Below are 21,639 nucleotides of genomic sequence, written 5' to 3'. Positions count from 1 at the left end.
CTGGCTGTCATGTTTGGTATAGAAAGAGAGACACCACAAGCTTCCAAGGCTGATGCAAGATAAAAAGTAAATACTATAATACTGAAGTGCCAGAAAAATATTTGGATCATAAGCCTAAAACAAATATGGAAAATGAAGAGGTGGTGCTCACCTGTAATATTTCAGTTCTAACCGATATAAAACTTAATATAAGAAAACTGGATAGAGTGGTGGTGAAGAAGAAAAATATAAGAACAGCACTGCTAACAGACAGTCCTAAGTAACTATTCTAGAAACAGAGAAAAATGATGGCAGATAAAGATTATACAGCCTATCCAGCCCGCTCATCCACACCAGATACTAAGCTCTACTATGATTTCCACTCTCTCAGAGATCCTTCTCTAATGCTTTCTTAAACTGAAATATTACTGAAGAAATATTTGAATCTACTTCCTTTTACCCTGATCTTATGACCCCTTCTTAAAGAGCTTCTTTTCAATTGAAAGAGGCTCACCTCCCGTGCATTTATACCATGGAGGTATTTAAATGTCTCTACCACGTGTCACCTATCCTGTCTTTTATCCAGAGTATATATATTGTGATCTTGCTTTATGAGCATCGCAAGATTTTAAAAAGGTATGGACAAGTTCCTAAAAGAAAAGTTCATAAACCATTATTAAGGTGCAATTAGGAAAATTCACCACTTATTCCTGAGATAAGCAGCATGACATTAATTGTACTCTTTTGGGATCCTGCCAGGTACTTATGACCTGGATTGGTCACTCTTAGAAACAAGGTACTGGGGTTCATGGTCCTTTGGTCCATCCCAGTAGGGCGATGCTTATGTATTTATGAACTGCCCATTTTAGAAGCTGCCCTCTGGGCTGACTTCATGTCTTCCATAACCTTTTGAAGGAACAGTACACCAAATGAGGTCCCACCAGAGACTTATACAAAGGTACTATCACCTCCTTTTTCCTGCTAAACATTCCTCTGCCTGTGCATCCAAACATCTTTATGACTTTAGCCATCATCTTATATATACAGTATATATATATGTTTGGCTAACTTAAATTATCGAATGCAATCACCCCCAGATCCCTCTCCTTTTTTTCATGTACTGAAGAATGTCAGCCTCTATTCCATACCACCCTCTTGGGGGTTTGCAGCCCAAATGTATTAGCCTGCAATTTCTAACATTCTGTATCGTAAAAGGACAGAAGATCCTCGGGTACCAAAAAATACAAAGACCAAGAAAACATGGCCAGAAGATACAAAAATAGTCACAATTTTATTGGATACCACTGACCTAATTAAAAAGAATTTTCAATTGCATCTTGATAAGCTACTTATACATATTACATTCTATGATCTCCAGAAGGAAGCTCTCTTTGGGACAATGAAAGTACTAAGATGAGTACTGACAATAAGAAAGAGATTGAGATTGTTATTATTTGTTTATATTTAGCTCACACTGTTTTCAGTAGTAGCTGAAGGAGAGTTACATACAGATAAATTAGGTATTTCCTTGTCCCTGGAAGGCTTATAACATAATTTTGTACCTGAGACAATAGAAGGTTAAATGACTTGCTCAAGGTTACAAGGAGCAGCAGTGAGATTTGAAATGGGTTTTGCTGGTTGTCAGCCCAGTGCTCTAACTAGTAGGCTGCTCCTCTGCTCCACCATACCCTAGATTCAGGTTCATTAGCATCTTGGAATGTGCAAAACTAACCCATTTGGAGCCATCGACTTAGGGTGCATACAAAATAGAGAGTTTATCTATACATTGCTTCACTATAAGATTTTGCAAAATGGCATTCATTGATAGGCAAAGACTCAATGCAGATACTCTGAATCTGGAAATCATACTAGTTTTTCTGAGATCTCCTCCAGGATCACAATTTTGTCCAGTGTGCAGCAAGGAATTATGTTCTAAGGTAAATCAGCCATCAGGTAGAACCTGGCTTCAGGTTACCAAATGGTTGCTTTCCTCTTTTACTTGAAGATGAACACTGGATAATTAACACATTATAATTTATAAATTATAATTATAGACAATTTTGGTTTTTTTTTTAATGATTTTATGATATTTTATATTGATGTTAAAATCACCTTGAGTATTTTTTAAATGGAAATATTATCAGAAATAAATGTAGTTGATTGATTGCAGTGGAGTAGCAAGGGTGGTGCGGTGGGGGCGGTCCGCCCCAGGTGCACGCTGCTGGGGGGGTGTCGGCTCTGCTGGTTCCCTGCTCCCTCTGCCCCGGAACAGCTCAAGTTATCAGATAGGTAGGTCATCTAATTGTAGAGGTAAGCAGAGATCTCCCATAATCATTATCTTTCAGGACATATTGGAAGGCAATTCTTTAGGGGCTCTTTTACTAAGATGTGCCACGAAATGGGCTTATAATGTTTTAATGTGGGACTTTCCCCACACGCTAAGTCCATTTCTAGCACGTCCGTAAAATAGAGCTTTTTTTTGTTTTGTTTTTTTGCAGGTCTCACACTAATTTTTCCACTAGTACATGAGACCTGCAAAAATATTAACAGTGGGGTACTTACTGCCTCCTGTATTAATGGGCTTCCACCTATTACAAGTCCCCTCCAAATTTTTTTTAAATAAATAACACAGATTAGTGAATGCTGACAGGCAAATTGCTGCAAAATGCTTTAACAGAGTAAGACATTTTACACACATTACGTGTGCGTTAGTGCTTGTGGATTTACTAAAAGGGCCCCTTAGTAACTTCTCCCTGATACCCTCTTTCCCTACTTACTAATGCATCACAGGAAGTGCATAATAAATCACAATCAAATGTGTGACAACATCTACAAACAGGACTAGAGATCAAAGATTCAACCTTGTTGACCAACTCAGGCAGGTTTCCTTTCTTTTGAAATTTTAGTTGCAAGTCTAATAATAAGATAAAGCTCAGCCAAAGACCTCTATGAAAATACAGCTTCCATCAAAGAGGCCAATATTTTAACCATGTACTAGTCACAGCAAATTTACTAACCTGTAGCAGATGTTCTCTGAGAATAGCAGGCCAGGTATTCTCACATGTGGATGACTTCATCCGACAGAGCCTGGTGCAGACGTTGGCTAGTATATAGATGTTTTCTAGCAGCTTCCAACCATTTAGGTGCCTTCCCACCTGATACACAAGTGCAGGTCCTTCAGTCAGGTCATATAGCTAAAGGAATCCAACTCCTAGGGGAGGTGGTAGGGTATTGGAGAATACCTGGCCTGTTGTCCTCAGAGAACACCAGATTACCCCTCTGAAGGGACACCACCTTGTAAGTGGTGGAGGGGCTTCCGTGTTTCAATGACTCAGAGGGCTATGCTGAAGGGTTACCCATATCAGACAGGCCTCTGAGGAGAAACCAGACAAAAAGTGTCCCAAACTGGAGGATCCAAGGTGGCATCAAGGGAGGATGTACGTTAGTTGAGTTCCCGTTTTAAACCAGAATACCTGAAGAAGTAGGCGCGCTCCCCAGAGAATGGGGAAGAAGGAAGGCAAAACCGTGGTGTTGTCCTCCTCGAACACGGCTGGTGTTCCCACCGCTTCTCAGTCTACTTTGGAGAGATTCGGGGTCATAACGTCGAGGATATCGGTTCCTGCTTCGGGGAACAGCAAGGCTTTATTGCCAAATCTCAGTGGAGAGGGAGTGACTTTGAGTCCCCCTGTTGGCATGACCTCTCCAAGACCTGGAAACGGTAACACTTCGCTATGGAGGTCGACAGTGGAAATGCCAGAAGTGGGTTAAGATTTTCACGTGATCCGAGGAGATCCTGGCGCAGCATTGACTCTAGATAATAAACCAACTGGGGGATTGGAGAGTGAGCTCTTCCCCCCGAAGATATCTGGAGCAGTTTCTGTGGAGAAATTGGACCTGGTGAAGCCAAACAATGTCACAATGGACGCACTATGGGAAGTGCTGCAGAGTGTGAATAACTCTCTTCTTCAGATGTCAAAAATATTTTAGGAATAAATATGTGATTATATCAATACTTATCTAACAAAGTGGAAGTCCAAGATTAAAAAATAGACTTTGATTTTGGAAATGGTTTCTCTACGAAAATCAGTTAATCTGGTAATGAAGGACAATTATGTTTCTTGTAAAAAATTGGAACTTCTGGAGAACCAATTAAGGAAAAATAACTTGAGAAAGATAAATTTTCCTAAAATACCCTGTATATAGAGTTATATTATTAGTGACTTTTGCCTTTGATTTAGATAGGAACAATGTTTTGAAATTGTATTTCTGACATATGGCTGATAGTTTTTTTGGGTTCAAAGATAAATATATTTCCTGACATATCAAGGGAATCGCAGACTAGGAGGTGTGAACTCTTGGCTTTTAAGCCAAGAATCATTGCCCTAGGTGGGACCTTCCTAGTGCGATTCCCTTGTAAGTGTTTTATTTCCTGATTACTTATTTGTTGAACCCAGGAAATTATAAGAGTTTGTGGAGTTAAAAGAGCAGATGAAGAACCCTCTGCAGCAACTTCCTTTAAGTTACCACTGTACCGGCTGCAATTACCGATTAACCTTCCTCCCTCAGAAAATATGAATTGTAAGATTAACCATTCTGTGTTTTTCTTATTTTCTTTGAGATTGTTTTCCTGATCTTGGATCCCCCAATTGTGGACAATAATGTGATATTTTTCCTTAATGTTTGTTTTAATTGATATTTTCTCTTTTCTTTCCCATTTATGTATTGGACATAAATGTAATATAAAATGAATAAATAAAATAATTTAAAAAAAGGTAAAAAAAAAAAAAAAAAGAACACCAGATTACATGTGAGTAACTTCATTTTCTCTGAGGTCAAGCAGGCTCAGATGTATTCTCACATGTGGGAATTCCTAGCTTCCAGGTTCACTGAAAACAGCAATGCTAGGACAATAGGGACTCGAAAAGTTGAGGCCTCAAAGTAAATTAACCTGAAACTATATACATACTAGTTGTGAAGGTGCAGCCTGAATGTCACGGTTGTGGCCTACTGTTGTTCAGACCTACTGTTTCTCGGTATCTAGCTCTGTGACCTCTCCAGTCTGCCTTTTTCCCTGTTGTTGTTCTTCCTGTAAGCCAAGCCTCGTTTGGTCTCCCTGCTTCTGCTTCATTTCCTGTTGTTCTTCCTGTAAGCCAAGCCTCGCTTTGGTCTCCCTGCTTCTGCTTCATTTCCTGTTGTTCGTTCTGTTAGCCAAGCCTCGCTTTGGTCTCCCTACTTCTGCTTCATTTCCTACTTGTGACATCAGCAGCCTACTCCTTTATAAGGACCCAGGGAGCTTTCCTACGTTGCCTTTGAAAGAGGTCTCTTAATCTTGTGTTACCTCTTTAGAGCATTTCCCTGTTTGGCTTTGTTCCTGAGTATCTTGCTCCTGAAGGTCTGATCTGTGTTTCTTTGAGTCTTGTGTTTCAATGCTTCCTTTGTTTCTGTGAGTTTGCTTTTGAACCTTGTTTCCTGAAAGCCTGTCTGTAGAGTCACACCCTGCTCTTGGTGTCTGTATCTGTTTGACTCTATCCATGGCTGCTGCTTTTAGTCTAGCCCTGCTTTTGACTCTTGCTATAGTTAAGCTCTGTGTTTAAACCAACCTCTGTGTTTGGCCTAGCTCTGTTTCTGTATTCCCTGTTCTGTTTCCTGTGTGTGTGGTTCTTGTCTGTTTATTCTGAATCTGTACAAGCCAGCATCAAACCGGATTACTTAACTGCTATCCAGCTGTGGGTGCTGGTAAGCACATTGCTTCTTTATTTGTTTGTTTGTCTTCCCTTAGTCTGCTTAATCCTTTGCCTGCCATGTTTGTTTCCTGGCTCTTGAGCTCTGTTTCTGCCAAGTTCTGTTCCTGTGTGTGTTTGAGCCAGGTTCTGCTCCTGCTCTATGTTTGAGCTAGTTCTGTCCAAGTTCCCTGCTAAGCCAAGTCCCTTTCAGTATCCTGTTCCAGTCAAGCCAAGCCAAGTCCTTTTCAGTATCCTGTTCCAGCCAAGCCAAGTTTGTTCCAGTATCCTGTTCCAGTCAAGCCAAGCCTGTTCCAGAGTCCTGTCCAGAATCCTGTTCCAGCCAAGCCTATTCAAGAATCCAGAATCCTGATCCTGCCCTGTTTATTGTCTTGCTTCTGTTATTCTTGTTGCCCAGCTCCTACCCTGTCTTGCTTGTCTAGTTGTGCTTTGTCTTGTCTCTTTCAGTCTAGTCCTGTCTGGATCCAGTCCTCGCCTTGTCCTTGTCTTGCCCTTTTCTGGACCCAGTTCCGAGTCTTGCCTTGTCCTGTCTAGGTTCCAGTTCTGGCCCTTTGTCTTCTTTTCCTTGTCTCGTCTGGATCCGGTTCTTATGTTGTCCATTGTGTTTAGTTACCTCTGTCCTGCCTTGCTGAGTCTGTTAGTTTATCCTTATCCAGTCTGTTCTGATTCCTGCCTGTGCCAGCCCAGGTGATTTGTCTGCCAAAGCTCCGGCTTTGGTCCTGACAGTTGTGACACTGAAGCATAACAACATTGGGCCTAAGAGGGTGGAGTTGGACCCTAGACACCAAACAGATTCTGCAGGAATGTCTGATCGAACCATCTGTCTCGTCAGGTAACCTGTTCAAGGCAATAGTGAGTTGTAAATGTGTGGACTGAAGAGCACATCACAGCTTTGCAAATCTCCTCTATGGTGGTTGACCTCAAGTGGGCTACTGACGTAGCCATGGCTCTGATATTATGAGCCTTGACATGACCCTCAAGAGTCAGCCCAGCCTGGGCATAAGTGAAGAAAATGCAATCTGCTAGCCAATTGGAAATTGTGCATTTGCCAATGGAAACCTCCATTCTCTTTGGATCAAAATAAGCAAAAGGCTGGATGGACTGTCTATGGGCTTTAGTCTGCTCCAAATTGAAGGCTAAGGATTGCCTGCAGTCTAAAGTATGCAGTATGCTTTCGCCAGGATAGGCATGTGGTTTGGGGGAAAATGTTGGCAGAACAATTGACTGGTTAAGATGGAAATCTGACATCATCTTAGAAAGGAACTTAGGGCGCTTGTGAAGAACTACTCTATTATGATGGAAATTAGTTTAAGGTGGATCAGCTACTAGGGCCTGAAGCTCACTGACTGTGAGTTGAAGTGACCACCACCAAAAACAAAATTTTTGAGGTCAAATACTTCAGATGACAGGAGTCAAGTGGCTGAAAAGGAGCTTCCATCAGCTGGGTGAGAACAACATTGAGATCCCATGACATAGTGGGAGGTCTGACAGGGGGCTTGGTCAACAGCAAACCTCTCATAAAATGAACAACTAGAGGCTGTACAGAGATGAGCTTACCTCCTAAAAGGAGATGGTAAGCACTAATTGCACTAAGACGAATCTTTACAGAGTTGGTTTACAAACCAGACTTAGTGAGGTGCAGGAAGTATTCAAGCAACTTTTGAATAGGACAAGTATAAGGATCTAGGGCCTTGTCCTCACACCAGATGGCAAAACTCTTTCACATAAAATAACACCTCTTAGTGGATACTTTCTTGGAAGCAAGCAAGATTCTGGAGGCACTGCCAGGTAGATTCAATGACCTTCAACAACCAGGTCCTAGTGAAGCTTGAAGAATGGTCCAATATTTGGCAACTAAGATTTAATGCTAAAAAATGCAGAGTCATGCTCTTGGGTCACAAGAATCCTAGGGGATGGTACAATATAGGGGGTGCTTCTGTGTATAAAGGAAGAATGGGACTTGGGGGCGATGCTGAAGGAAAGGATAGTGAATTTCCTGGAAGAAAATGAGTTGCAAGATCCGAGACAACATGGTTTTACCAAAGGGAAATCGTGCCAAACGAATCTCATTGAATTCTTTGATTGGGTGACCGGAGAATTGAACCGTGGACGTGCTATAGACGTAATCTACTTAGATTTCAGCAAGGCTTTTGACACGGTTCCCCACAGGAGGCTCTTAAATAAACTGGATGGGCTGAAGATAGGACCCAAAGTGGTGAACTGGATTAGGAACTGGTTGACGGACAGGCGCCAGAGGGTGGTGGTGAATGGAGTTCGCTCGGAGGAGGGAAAGGTGAGTAGTGGAGTGCCTCAGGGATCGGTGCTGGGGCCGATTCTGTTCAATATATTTGTGAGTGACATTGCCGAAGGGTTAGAAGGTAAAGTTTGCCTATTTGCGGATGATACTAAGATTTGTAACACAGTGGACACCCCGGAGGGAGTGGAAAACATGAAAAAGGATCTGAAAAAGCTAGAAGAATGGTCTAAGGTTTGGCAATTAAAATTCAATGCGAAGAAATGCAAAGTGATGCACTTAGGAAGTAGAAATCCAAGAGAGGCATATGTGTTAGGCGGTGAGAGTCTGCTAGGTACGGATGGGGAGAGGGATCTTGGGGTGATAGTATCTGAGGATCTGAAGGCGATGAAACAGTGTGACAAGGCGGTGGCCATAGCTAGAAGGTTACTAGGCTGTATAGAGAGAGGTGTGACCAGCAGAAGAAAAGAGGTGTTGATGCCCCTGTACAAGTCGTTGGTGAGGCCCCACCTGGAGTATTGTGTTCAGTTTTGGAGGCCGTATCTTGCTAAGGATGTAAAAAGAATTGAAGCGGTGCAAAGAAAAGCTACGAGGATGGTATGGGATTTGCGTTACAAGACGTATGAGGAGAGACTTGCGGACCTGAACATGTATACCCTGGAGGAAAGGAGGAACAGGGGTGATATGATAAAGATGTTCAAATATTTGAAAGGTATTAATCCGCAAACGAACCTTTTCTGGAGATGGGAAGGCGGTAGAACGAGAGGGCATGAAATGAGATTGAAGGGGGGCAGACTCAAGAAGAATGTCAGAGGGTGGTGGATGCTTGGAATGCCCTGCCGCGGGAGGTGGTGGAGATGAAAACGGTAACGGAATTCAAACATGCGTGGGATAAACATAAAGGAATCCTGTGCAGAAGAAAGGGATCCTCAGGAGCTTAGCCTAGAATGGGTGGCAGAGCTGGTGGTTGGGAGGCGGGGCTAGTGTGGGCAGACATATACGGTCTGTGCTGGGGCTGGTGGTTGGGAGGCGGGACTAGTGCTGGGCAGACTTATACAGTCTGTGCCGGGGCTGGTGGTTGGGCGGCGGGGATAGTGCTGGGCAGACTTATACGGTCTGTGCCAGAGCCGGTGGTGGGTGGCAGGGATAGTGCTGGGCAGACTTATACGGTCTGTGCCAGAGCTGGTGGTTGGGAGGCGGGGTTGGTGGTTGGGAGGCGGGGATAGGTCTGGCCAGACTTATACGGTCTGTGCACTGAAGAGGACAGTACAAATAAAAAAAGTAGCACATATGAATTTATCTTCTTGGGCAGACTGGATGGACCGTGCAGGTCTTTTTCTGCCGTCATCTACTATGTTACTATGTTACTATGTCTGATGACCTTAAAGTTTCCAAACAGGTAGAAAAGTCGACAGCCATTGCCAGAAGGATGCTTGGGTGCATAAGGAGAAGGATGACCAGCAGGAACAAAGAAGTGATTGTGCCCTTGTATAAGTCTCTACTGAGACCCCATTTAGAGTACTATGTGCAATTCTTGATACCGCACCTACGGAAGATGGAGTCAGTCCAGAGGGCGGCTACAAAACTGGTAAGCGATCTTGCACATAAAGCATATAGGGACAGGTTTATGAACTTCAACATGTATACGCTGGAAGAGAAGAGGGAGAAAGGAGATATGATAGAGATGTTTAAATATCTCAGGGGCATTAATGTACAGGAAGTGAGCCTTTTTCAAATGAAGGAAAACTCTGGAATGAGGGGGCATACGATGAAGTTAAGAGGAAATAGGCTTAGAAGGAATCTAAGAAAGTATTCATTCATGGAAAGGGTGGTGGAAGCATGGAATGGCCTCCTGGTGGAGGTCATGGAGATGAAGATTGTGTCAGTATTTAAGAAAACATGGGACAAGCACGTGGGATCCCTTAGGAAAAGGAAGAGTTAGTGGTTATGGAGGAAGGGCAGACTGGATGGGCCATAGTCTTTATCTGCCATCATGTTTCTACATAACCAGGCCATGAGAGCCAAGGTTGGGATGCAGAAGAGATCCCTCATTCTGCATGATGAGGGGTGGAAAATATTACATTCTCCATGGCTCTTCAGAGGTCAACTCCAGAAGAGAGGAAACCAAATATGCCTTGGCCAATAAATGGCAATTAGGATCATAGTTCCCCAATCTTGCATGAGTTTCAGCAAAGTCTTCTCTATGAGGGGTATTAGAGGATATGTATACAGAAGACCTGTTCCCCAATGTAGGAGAAAGGCTTCTGATGCTACTCTGCCATGCGATCTGAGCCTGGAACAGTACTGGGGGACTTTGTTGTTGAGCTGTGAGCTAGAAGTTTTCATGGACAAATGTAGAAAAACAAGCCATAGGGATGTCTTTCTGGTGCCCCACTCTCAGAAGATCTTGTTGGCTATGCCCATATTGAGAGACCACTCACAGGGTTGCATAACCCTGCTAAGTCCATCCGTCACACTGTTGTCCTTTCCTGCTAGGTACATGGCTCACAGGACCATGCTGTGTAGGAGGGCCCACTGCCATACCCCTATCACTTCCTGACACAAGGCATAGGAGCCTGTACCCTCCTGCTTGTTCACATAGTACATTGTAACCTGATTGTCCATTTGGAAGAGGATAATTTGGTTCTGTAACCAATCTCTGATAGAGTTTAGAATGTTCCAAATGGCCCTCATCTAGAGGAGGTTAATATGGAGGTTTGTTTCCTGAGCAGATCATGTCCCTTGGGTGTGAAGCCCGTCAACATGCGCTCCCTGTGCCAGGTTGCATGCATCCATTGTCAACACCTTCTGAGGAAGCAGAATTTGGAATGGTAGTCCCACAGTCAAATTCAACCGAATTGTCCAACAGAGAAGGGAGTAACTTAACTCTGGAGGGATCTGTATGGCATACAATATATTCCCAGCTGCCTGAGACCACTGGGAAGCTAGGATCCACTGGACCTCTCTCAAATGTAGATGAGCCATGGGAGTGACATGCACTGTGGAGACCATGTGGCCTAACAATCTCAACATCTGCCAAGCTGTGATCTGCTTGCTGCTTCGGACTTTTGAGATGATTGATAACAAATGCATTCACTCTTACTTGGGGCAGAAAAGCCCAAGCTTGCTCTATATCAAGCAGAGATCCTTTATACTCCAATTACTGTACTGGGAGAAGGTGGGAGTTGGGGCAGTTTATGATGAACCCTAATATCTCCAGTACCCGATTAGTTTTATTTCTTGACTCTTGTGCCCCCCTCCTGTGATATGCTCTTGGCCAGCCAATCATCCAAATAGGGAAACACATAAACTCCGAGTCTGCTTAGCATTGCTGAAAATTCTGCATTGGGAGCTGATGAGAGGCCAAAAGGCAGAACATGATACTGGTAGTAGTGTTTCCCTACTCAGAATCTGAGATACTTTCTTTGACTGGGAAGTATTGATATGTGGGAATTAGCATCCTTCAAGTCCAGAGATCATAGCCAAACGTTTTCCTAAATCATGAGGAGGGTACCCATGGAAATCATCCTGAACTTTTCTTTCACCAGGAATCTGTTCAGGGCCTTTAGGTCTAGGATGGGACAAAATCCCCTTGTTTTCTTGGGCACAAGGAAGTACCTGGAATAGAATCCCTTCCCTTCTTCCCCTGATGACACAGGTTTGACCACAATGGCCTGTAGAGGGGCATAGATTTCCTCTACAATTACCTTCTTGTGTGGAGAGCTGAGGTAAGATGCTCATGGTGGGCAATTTAGTGGTTATTGATGTCAATGAAGTGCATAACTGATATGGACTATTTAAAAAACCCACTGGTCAGAGGTTACAAGGCGCTACCTTTGATGGGAAAAAAGTGAGCCACCCACCTCCAGGACAATTACTTTGACTGTGACTATACTCCTGGAGCCAGTCAAAAGCTTATCCCTTGCTTTGACTGGGGAGCCGGCTAATACTTCTGAGGGCAGGACTAATGAGGGTGAGAACACTGGGACTGGGGCTGCTGGGCAGAGCAAGAAAGCAGCAGAAACCTACACCTTTGAGACTATTAAATCCATCACCTAGGCTCACTCAAAAATCTCCTAGTAGAGGATGAAGTTGGATGCTTGTGAGAGATGTACTGGATGGTATCAGTGTGCTTCATGATGAGGACAGTGACCTTCTCCACCTTGTCCTCAAAAAGATTATCTCCTAGGCAAAGTATTTCCACTAATCTCTCCTGAACCACTGGCTTTAGGTCAGATACATACAGCCATAAGAGTCTCTGCATCCCCACACCCATGGCGGACAGTCTAGATGCAACCACTGGCCAGATACTTTCTGTACTCCAGCTGCTTACCGAGCAACTGGTGAAGCTCAGAGACCTGCTCCTGAGGGAAAAAATTTGTGAGACTAAGAGTACTGCGTAGCAAAGACTTCAAGTAGATGCTCATGTAGAGCTGGTAGGATTGGATGCGGGCAATAAGCATCGAGGCCTGATAAACCTTCCTCCCAAAAAAGTCTAGTATCTGAGCCACTTTACTTGGGGGAGCCAAGGCATGAGTCCTGGAACTCCTGGCTCATTTGAGGGCAGATTCGACTACTTCAGAGTGGTGAGGCAGCTGAGCTCTTGCAAATCCAGGTACTGCACATCCACCTTATTAGGTATGACCTGCACTGAGAGGGGAGATTCCCAGATCTTTGCCAGTGCATCTTTAAGGAAAGGGTGTAATGGAACTGTGACTCCTTCCTTAAGAGGTGACTGATAATCCAGAGGTGACTGATAATCTCTGCCCTCGGTTCCTCCTAAGTCTCCAACTTAAATGGGATGGCCAAAGCCATCTCCTTCACAAAATCTGTGAAAGAAAGACTCTCAGGTGGAGATTTATATCTCTCTTGAAGTAGGGAGGGATCAGAAGGAATCCAATAAGTCTCCTCCGAGAAATAATAAGGGTCCTCTTCTGAGTCCCATAAGCAGTCCCAATCAGATTGAACAGAGTGAGTCTATGCCTGCCCCAACTCAGTAGGACCATGCCCACACCCTGAAGGGCATCAAGCTACAGTTTTTCTCAACTAGGTGACATATTAAAATTACTCATACCCCCCTCCCCCCTCATTTACAAAGCCATGCTAGCGGCTGCCAGTGCGGTTATGTTGACACAGCCCATTCACTTTCAACAGGCTGTGTCAGCATTGCTTTGTAAACAGGGGGGATAGTTAGTAAATAGCTCCTATTTACTAAAGGCTCCTTTTACAAAGCTGCGGTGACGTTCTGTGATAATTTAGCAATCTGCATGTGCAAACCACGCCATAGCTTGTTTTTTACATGCCAATGGTGTGTTAAGGCTTAATGACCTTTAGTAAAAGGTCTTCAATATTTGTTGTTTCTGCAGACATCAAAATGATAACATGCAAAAGCAGCTTTTGTGTCATACAGAATATTTCCCCTTTGTCAAAACCTGAATATTTCAATATCCCTGCCAAAGAAAACGTCATAAGAACTTAAGAACCGCCATTCACCAAACATGACTCAGCTCTCTGCTCTGCATCTTAGAAGACCTGGCAGCATGGGAAAAAACCTATGAAAATACATTTTAAAATGAATGAAATAATTAAAAAATACCGATGCACACCTTACTCTTTTCTTGCTGGAGCTCGATTTGAATATCTGTCAGTTTGGCCCGGAGCTCTTCATTGGCAGCTTGTAAAGCAGCTAACGCATCAGGTTTTTCTCCCTTAGCTCGGCTGCTGGCACCCTTCTTTGACATTGTGAGAGGATATGACTGGGAGGATGAAGTCCCAAGCAGAGAGAACCTCCCAGTCCCAGGCTTGGGGCTCCTCTTTCCTCCTTCCTTTGTCCTACATTTTCTTGTTCACCTGAAAAACAAAGAAACAAATCGTGAAGGATATCATATTTTCTTTAAATACAGAACATCAAATTTGTAAAACCCACATGTTCACCTGAAAGTTTACAAGGCCTCAGTACAATTCCAGAAAAATTTACTTTAAAAAAATGCACATGTTGAGCTCAATAGATAGAGAATTTAGCATTCTGTGCTGAAACAGCAGGAAGCATCTCTGATAACTCTTCAAAATGCGTCCCATGCTTCTGCACTGTCTGTTCTTAATTATTTTCCATACAAAATCAACCAGATTACCATTCACAGCAAACTGGAAGGGATATCATTACGCTTCAAGTAGACTAATGATTGTTCATTTTTTTTACCATGGAATAAAAATGATAGCATAAAAAGAGAACCCTATAGTATGTGGATAAGTGTGTTAACTAATGATTTTTTGAATAGGCTCATATTGATGTGTGTGTGTGTCTAATGCACTTTAGTAAAAGGGCCCCAAAGTTACTCCAATAAATAGTTAAGCTCTGGAACTCTACTGAAGGTTGTAGCAAAAGCAATTAATGTAAATGGATTTTAAAAAAGGTTAGGACAAATTCCTGGGAGAGGTCCATAACCCTTATTACAGTAGGTCTGGAGAAACCCACTGCTTATCACTGGAAAAGCAGCTTGGAATCTTGCTACTTTTTGGGATCCCACCAGTTCTTCTGACCTGGATTGGCCATTGTTAGAAACAGGATGTTGAGCTACATCGACTCTTGGTGTGACCTAGTATTGCAGTTCTTTTTTTTTTTTTTTAAGTTTTTATTTATCAACATTTTCAAAATAAATTACATGAATACTCTTGATACAGAAAACAAATTGTAGACAATCCTATTGCATTTATAAACTATCAATAAGCTAAGTACAAAAGGTAAACATATTTAAGAAAATTACTTGCCTCAAATTTAAAGTCTACAAAATAGCTCTCATGCATATTCATTGGGGAAATACTGAAAATCCACTGGATTGCAGCCCTCGAGGGCCGAGGTTGCCCACCCCTGATATATAACTTTGTATTTTGCAAAATGTATGTGTAAAACCAGAGCTTTTTCATTGGCACCTTTTTTTCCTTCTTTCCAAAAGTGTCTTATCCATCCCATTTCTCACTCAAAATCTCCCAGCTTGAGCCAAAGCAGCTCATGGACTTTCTGGTTTCAAGGGAAAAAGTGGAGGTTCCTAAATAATTCAGGTCAGGCAGGGAAGAGGGAGGGGTGCCACTAAAAACCAGGGGGCAAAATTTTAAGTCAGAGGGAGAGAGGGAAGGAGGGAGTGGTCTGGTCATGTCGGGGGGGGGGGGGCATGGCACTAGACACCAAGGAAACCTGTTTTTTATTGGGGGGGGGGGGGGTTGGGGCCCAAGCAGACTGCTGGCAACGTTTTTCTTTTTAAAAGTCTCCCTTCTTGTCAGTACCTGAGCCAAACCCCAGTCAGGCACTGACAGGAAGGGTGACATTTCACAGTGAGCTGTAGATTATTGCTGCTATTTTAGCGTAGCAGTAATTTGCATGGACATTGTTTATAGCATAAGCTAAAGACAGTTTGTAAAATAAAGACAACACCCATTCCCTATTCCTGAATTAAAAATATCCATGAATTACCAACTGAAACCTCAAACCTCCCAAGTAGGGGAATTCACAAAGAATTTATATACTCTCTTCTATCACAGGAGTCAAATCTTATCACTGGTTTCCATGATACAGAGAAAAAAAGGAACCAATGGAAAAAAATCCCAACAGGAGAAAAACGATTGGTTCCAAAAATCCTCCCTAACTATCTTTAAACACCAATCAGAAAATAGTGAATGATTGCAATTTAACAAATAGAAAAAAAATGTTTTAAGATAAGGTGAAAGATCAATTTAAAGAAAGAGGATATCCTGCCAAATTTATTTATTTGATAAAACAAGCCCAAAAGCGGGCACAATTTAATAAGAGAGATTTATTTCTGGACACTATCCCAAAGTTAAGGGAAGACACAGTTACCTGTATCATTAAATTTACTAGGATGTCAGGGAAAATTTCTTCAATTATTAAAAAACATTGGAATATTCTACAAACCCCTGAAATATTTAAACATCAGAGACTCATGATATCATATGCCTAGAATAGTAATCTACAAGATAGAATAAATAGAGCTGATGTGTGGTCTGATCATGGGCATCAACAAAGAGGACGTCAGAAATGTGGTAGACATTCGATCTGTTCCATCACAAAAGAAGGGTCGGAATTAATTTGGCAACATGGACAGAAAGTATTACAACTAAAACAGCATACTTCCTGTGAGTCAGAAACTGTGATATATGTGTTCATTTGCCCCTGTGATTTGCTAAATATAGGGCATACATCATGAATGTTTAAGACAAGAGTGGTAGAACATTGATATTGTAATACACATAATAAATCTGAAGCAAAGATGGTGCAGCATTGCCATCAATTGGGACATAGCTTTGGACAATTGAACTGTATAGTCATTGACCAGGTTATAATGGGTATGTTAAAAAAAAGTATTTGGCACAAAGAACAACAATGGATATTTCAGTTGAATACTATGGAACCTAAATAAAAATGTGTAGTGGAATGCACTTTTTAAAAATGTGCTGTGACTTTAAATTGTTCCAGGTATCCAATTGGAGGTTCCATTAGTTGGCGTCTTTTTATGGTCTATAGTCATCTTGGTTTGGATATTTGGATTGTGAAGTTCTTAATATAAACATCTTTCAGAAGCAGCAAGCTCCAGCGAAACAAGGCGCCCTTGTTCAAGATTTCATACGGATCAGGGGGAGTTTGGAGGCCTAGGCTGTGTCACAGCTTTTTTTTTCTTATCGGTATTTGCACCTGCACTACATTACATGCCGGATCCTGTATTGGTTGGTTAAATTGTGTGGAGCTATCCGCTGATTTTCAGAGGCACTTAACCAGTTAGTGACACTGAATATCACCACAAACCAATAAACTGAAAGCTGGCTATTTTGTGGGCAGTTCGGCATTTATATTCAGCACTTAACCACCTAGGGGCCGCTTTTACCAAGCTGCGGCAAAAGGAGGCCTGCGAGCTGAGGCCCCGTTTTACCACAGCAGGTAAAAGGGAAGTCTCTCTTTCCTGCAGGAAATGGCCATGCAGCAAGTAAGCACTTGCCGCACAGCTATTTCAGCAGGAAGCCCTTACCACCACCCATTAAGGTGGTGGTAGGGGTTCCCACCCTAACCCGACAGTAATTGGGCAGCATGTGGCACTGCCCAATTACCGCTGGGTACACTTCAGCGGTACAAAAATAAATATATTTTTGTAGTGCTGGATATGAGAGCGCTAGGGGTGAGAAGTACTGCCAGGCTGCTGTGGTAGCTGTTTAGCGAGCGGTAAGCCTGTGTTGGGCTTACCACCACTTAGTAAAAGGCGCCCTAGGTTAAGTGGCCAAATCAGACCGCATAAAAGTCAGTGCTATCTTTATGCAGTGTCATTTAGATAATTAAGGGTGCGTGCTAGCGTTTTTAGCGTGCATTAAAAATAGGCGTCCACTAAACGCTAAAGACAACCATAGGAATACATTGGCATCTTTAGCCTTTATCGTGCATCTATTTTAATTCATGCTAAAAACGCCAGCACACCTAAGTAAAAGATCCCCACAGTGCTAAATATCGCACTTAACCACATAAAAGATAGTGACTGCATAAACCCAGATTTTCAATGCCAGTGCCCGGATATGGTCCGGCATTGAATATCTGAGAATAACACTGGTGGTGGCTAAAAAATGCTCACTGCCACTGGATGAATATCTACCTCATAAATTTTTCAAAGGAAAAGCTAGAAACGGTTAATGGTCTTGTAAGTAGCTGCAAAGTGCTGATGGGAGAAAAATTCAAAAGACACAAAGTAGGATCTCATCTGATGGAAATTGTGTAAAAACTATAATATTGCTCTAACAAAAAAGCACTGACATCATGATACTAAGAGAACCATGAAGAATGATGAGGTTTTGATCACTCTGGGACATTCCCATTCCAACCAATATGGAGCTTAATGCCAGAAGTCTGGATTTGGCGGTAAAGGAGAAAAACACAAGAACAGCATCAATAACCAAAGTGTCAGTGTTAAGTGATTATTCTGTACATCATTTGGAAAGAGAGAAGATCCACAAACACCAAGAAATGCAGTTAGAGACCATGAAATATATCAGAAAGGAAGAAAAATATTTCCCATCATGCTAAGTGTCTCAGGCCTGATTAAAAGCAATTTCCAAGCACTCCTTGGTAAGTTGCCTATACATATTACATCTTATGAACTCCAGAACAAAGCTCCTTTTAGCACAATGCAAGTATTAATGCAAACACTAGCAATACGTTTTAGAGACAGAGATCATACCAATATACTTTGTCTTTGGAAGTTCATTACTGTCATGGTACATCCCATTAAAATAAATTAACCTGATTGGAAACATTGTCCTCAGCAGAACCTCTTCTACAGAGTATGTACTATATCTTATAACCAAAATATAATTTTCCTTACATAGCCAACTTTATTCCCTCTCTTCTGGATATACTCAGCCATACTTCACACGCTCATACCTGTACACTATACCTTTTAGCAAAGAACACAGGGGTGGAAGTGAACCAAGTCCAAATGACCAGCCCAAAGCACAGTAGTAAGAGCACCAAAAGAAAGTTTATTAGGACCCTACACAATCCGAGTTTTGGCTAAAAGCCTTCCTCAGGGGTCTAAAAACATAAAATACAAAATATGAATGTGCACTATAAAATATAATATATAAAAATATAAAAGTATAAGACATAATATAAAAGGAGAATAAAAAATATATAGGTAGGCTTTTAGCCGGAACACAGATCGTGTAGGTTCCTATTAAACTTTATTTTGGTGCTCTTACTACTGTGCTTTGGGCTGGCCATTTGGACTTGTTTCACTTCCACCCCTGTGTTCTTTGCTTTGCTTTTTTTGTGGAAGACGTGGACCCCCTTCTTGTACACTTTACCTTTTATACATGCATACCTATACCTACTACCATAGCAACACACTTCTCAATCATCCTTACTATCCAGAGGTATTGATAGCTATTTTAAAGTTCAGGTTCTCAGGCCATCTTTTGGGAGGATTTGAAGAACTTCAGTTCCTTGGAAAGACGGCAAGCTTGCATGCTTGTATCTGTCTGTGCAAAAGCTTAAAAATCTCCACAGCAGTAAGACAGCAGTGCATGAATGAGGATACAAAAGGCAGATCTTGAAGTGAATCAGCAGTTTATGATGAATGCACATTTTTAGTATGGAAATATCTAGTTTTGGTTCCTTACTAGGTACAATTATTAATCTTAGAAGTGTCCTCTTTGATGATATTGCTTTAACCTAGTATTGCTGTATGCTGTCTGGGAATTTAAAAGGTGCTTGCGTGACTTGAAATTTGATCTATGCAAACTAGCCATGTTAATAACCACCATGATGGTTATATTAGGGCATTTGAAAATTGCCCCCTCAATGTGGCTAAAAGTATGCATGTTGTTTCACAGTACACGTACTGTGCCCATGGACTTAAAGGGGCTGGACAAGAAGGAGTACTTGAGCACTGAAAATAGAACGTGAGCAGGAATTTCATTCTGAAATCCTCATGTAAATTTGCACCTTCTGTAAAACAAATGTATCATCTGTACGTACAAGTCCAAACTTTCAAAGGGAAACTATGGAGAAAGTTTTCCTTTGAGAATTAGCTTCCAGGTCCAGGGACCTAAAAATCACTGGACCTGCAAGCTCCCTCAACAATTTCAAAATTAGCCCCAAAGGTTTAAACAATTAAAACTGCAAAGAGAATATAATTTACTACTGAAAACTGTTACATACGCTAATAATTACAAAAAATGAAAACTATTTTTCTACCTTTGTTGTCCAAGGATTCTTTTCCATCATAAGGCTTATCAATCTTTCCTTTGTCTGTCTTCTGAATCCTTTACTTGATTTTTTTTTCCATTTTACTCTTCCTTATGTGACTCTTTTCTCCATCTTTCCCTCCCCTTCCACCTCTTGACAATATTCTCTCTCCCATTTCACTTCTCATTTTGCTCTTTTCCACCTTTTTCTTTCTGCTGTCCAATGCCTCTTCAATCTAAGAAACATACAAACAGAGAAAATGATGGCAGATAAGGACAGTAAGGCCCATCTAGTCTGCCCAACTTCATTACCGATGCATAGCCATGGACCTCTGCTGATCTCTGGCATTTCTTTATTACTTTGCATCTAGGGATGTTCTGAGATCATCCCAAGGTTTCATGAGCTAAGCTACCATTTCTAATTCTACTATTTCCAATTCCATGCATCCATCATCCCTTCCACAAAGAAATATTTTCTAACGCTGCTCCTGAGTCTACCTTCTTGGAGCTTTATACTATGACCTCATGTTCTAAATCATTTTCCCTGAAAAATGCTTACTTCTTTGGCATTATTTACACCTTTGACATATTTGAATGTATCCATCATAATCTATCTGTCTCTACTCTCCTCCAGGGTATATATGTTTTAAGCCTTCAGTCTTATCTCATATAGCTCTTGGTATAGATCCTGTTCCAGTTGAGAAGTCGCTCTCTGGTCTGCTTTCAACCTTTCTATATCCTTTCACAAGTATGGCTTCTAGAACTACATAAAATATTCTACTTGAGTACTCACCAGTGCTTTGGAGAAAGGCATCAGACATGTATGTATGGAAAAAGTGTGCAATTTCCTTTCAGATTTTTGGCTATTTTACCTGTTCTTTGGAATTTTATCTACTGTATCTCTCAGTTCACTTTGTTTTCTCTGAAAAATCAAGGATCACTAGATCAATTGCCATATTCACTTTTCCTTCTTTAAAAATTAGGGGCCCTGTTTACTAAGATGCGCTAGAATTTTTAGCATTCGCTAATGCTAGAGACACCCATATATTCCTATGGGTGTCTCCAGTGTTAGTGCATGCTAATTTTTAGTGTGCGCTAAAAATGTTAGTGCACCTTCAGTGCAGCTTAGTAAACAAGGCTCTATAATAAGATCCAGACTGTTAGACAACCTTTTTTCCTTCCAAGCTGCTCACCTTAATACAAATCATTTTATCTACTTCTTTAAATTATTTCCAGTTTTGAAAACACATCAAAACCTACTTATTTAGGAAATTTGTATTACAATCTAATAACTAGCTTGGCTTAGTCTACTTCTTTCAAACTAAAAGGTATATGTATAATTCTTGTTTATAATTTGTATTTCCTGCAAGTGTCCAGCTTCTTTTGAATTGTGATCCGGTTTGAACTGTATTAGCGGAATGCAAGCCATATTGTTAATGTTAATGTTAATAAAAACATTTTAATGCATGAGAACTTTCTAACATTCACAAATTGACTTTACAGGTATTAATTCATATATTAATATGTGCTAAATTGATTTTGTGTTTTCTACCAAACTAAGGAGCCCTTTTACCAAGCCACGCTATAAAGTGGCTAGCACTGTTGTCAGCCCATGGGTTTTCCATGTGCTGCAGCCACTTTTAGTGTAGCAGTAAAATGGATGCATTTCCATATTTTTTAATGGCCGCACACTAATTTCACAATTAAAGCATGACCATTAACGCCGGAGCTCTTAATGACACCTATTTTGTTGGCACTATGGGCTCCCACGCTAACCCCATGGTAATTGGGCAGCATGTGGTAATGTGCTCGTGCTACTCGATTAGTGCAGGGCACACCTACTCTCCACCCACAGTCACTCCTCCCAAAATTAAAAATAAAATAATATTTTTCAGTACAGGATTAGTGCGCACTAGCGCGTCCCACGGC

The 21,639-nt window shown here is 41.6% G+C and overlaps 1 protein-coding gene across 9 annotated transcripts in view; it reads right to left on the bottom strand.

Moving 5' to 3' along the window:
• JAKMIP3 (Janus kinase and microtubule interacting protein 3) overlaps positions 1-19,820 on the bottom strand; it is a 215,414-nt gene extending 195,594 nt beyond the window's left edge. For all 9 annotated transcript variants that reach the window (XM_030202974.1, XM_030202976.1, XM_030202975.1 and 6 more), the window contains exons 1-2: positions 19,721-19,820; positions 13,581-13,824 (exon numbers count right to left, since the gene is read on the bottom strand). In XM_030202974.1, the coding sequence (XP_030058834.1) occupies positions 13,581-13,715 (135 nt within the window). In that variant the 5' untranslated portion in view covers positions 13,716-13,824; positions 19,721-19,820. The remainder of the gene's footprint in view (positions 1-13,580; positions 13,825-19,720) is intronic.
• Positions 19,821-21,639: the final 1,819 nt, after the last annotated feature.

The sequence above is a fragment of the Microcaecilia unicolor genome, chromosome 5 (assembly GCF_901765095.1).
Source record: "Microcaecilia unicolor chromosome 5, aMicUni1.1, whole genome shotgun sequence".
In the NCBI taxonomy this organism is placed as follows: domain Eukaryota; kingdom Metazoa; phylum Chordata; class Amphibia; order Gymnophiona; family Siphonopidae; genus Microcaecilia; species Microcaecilia unicolor.
Note: the sequence above shows the minus strand (reverse complement) of the source record. Positions and strands in the feature narration are given on the sequence as shown.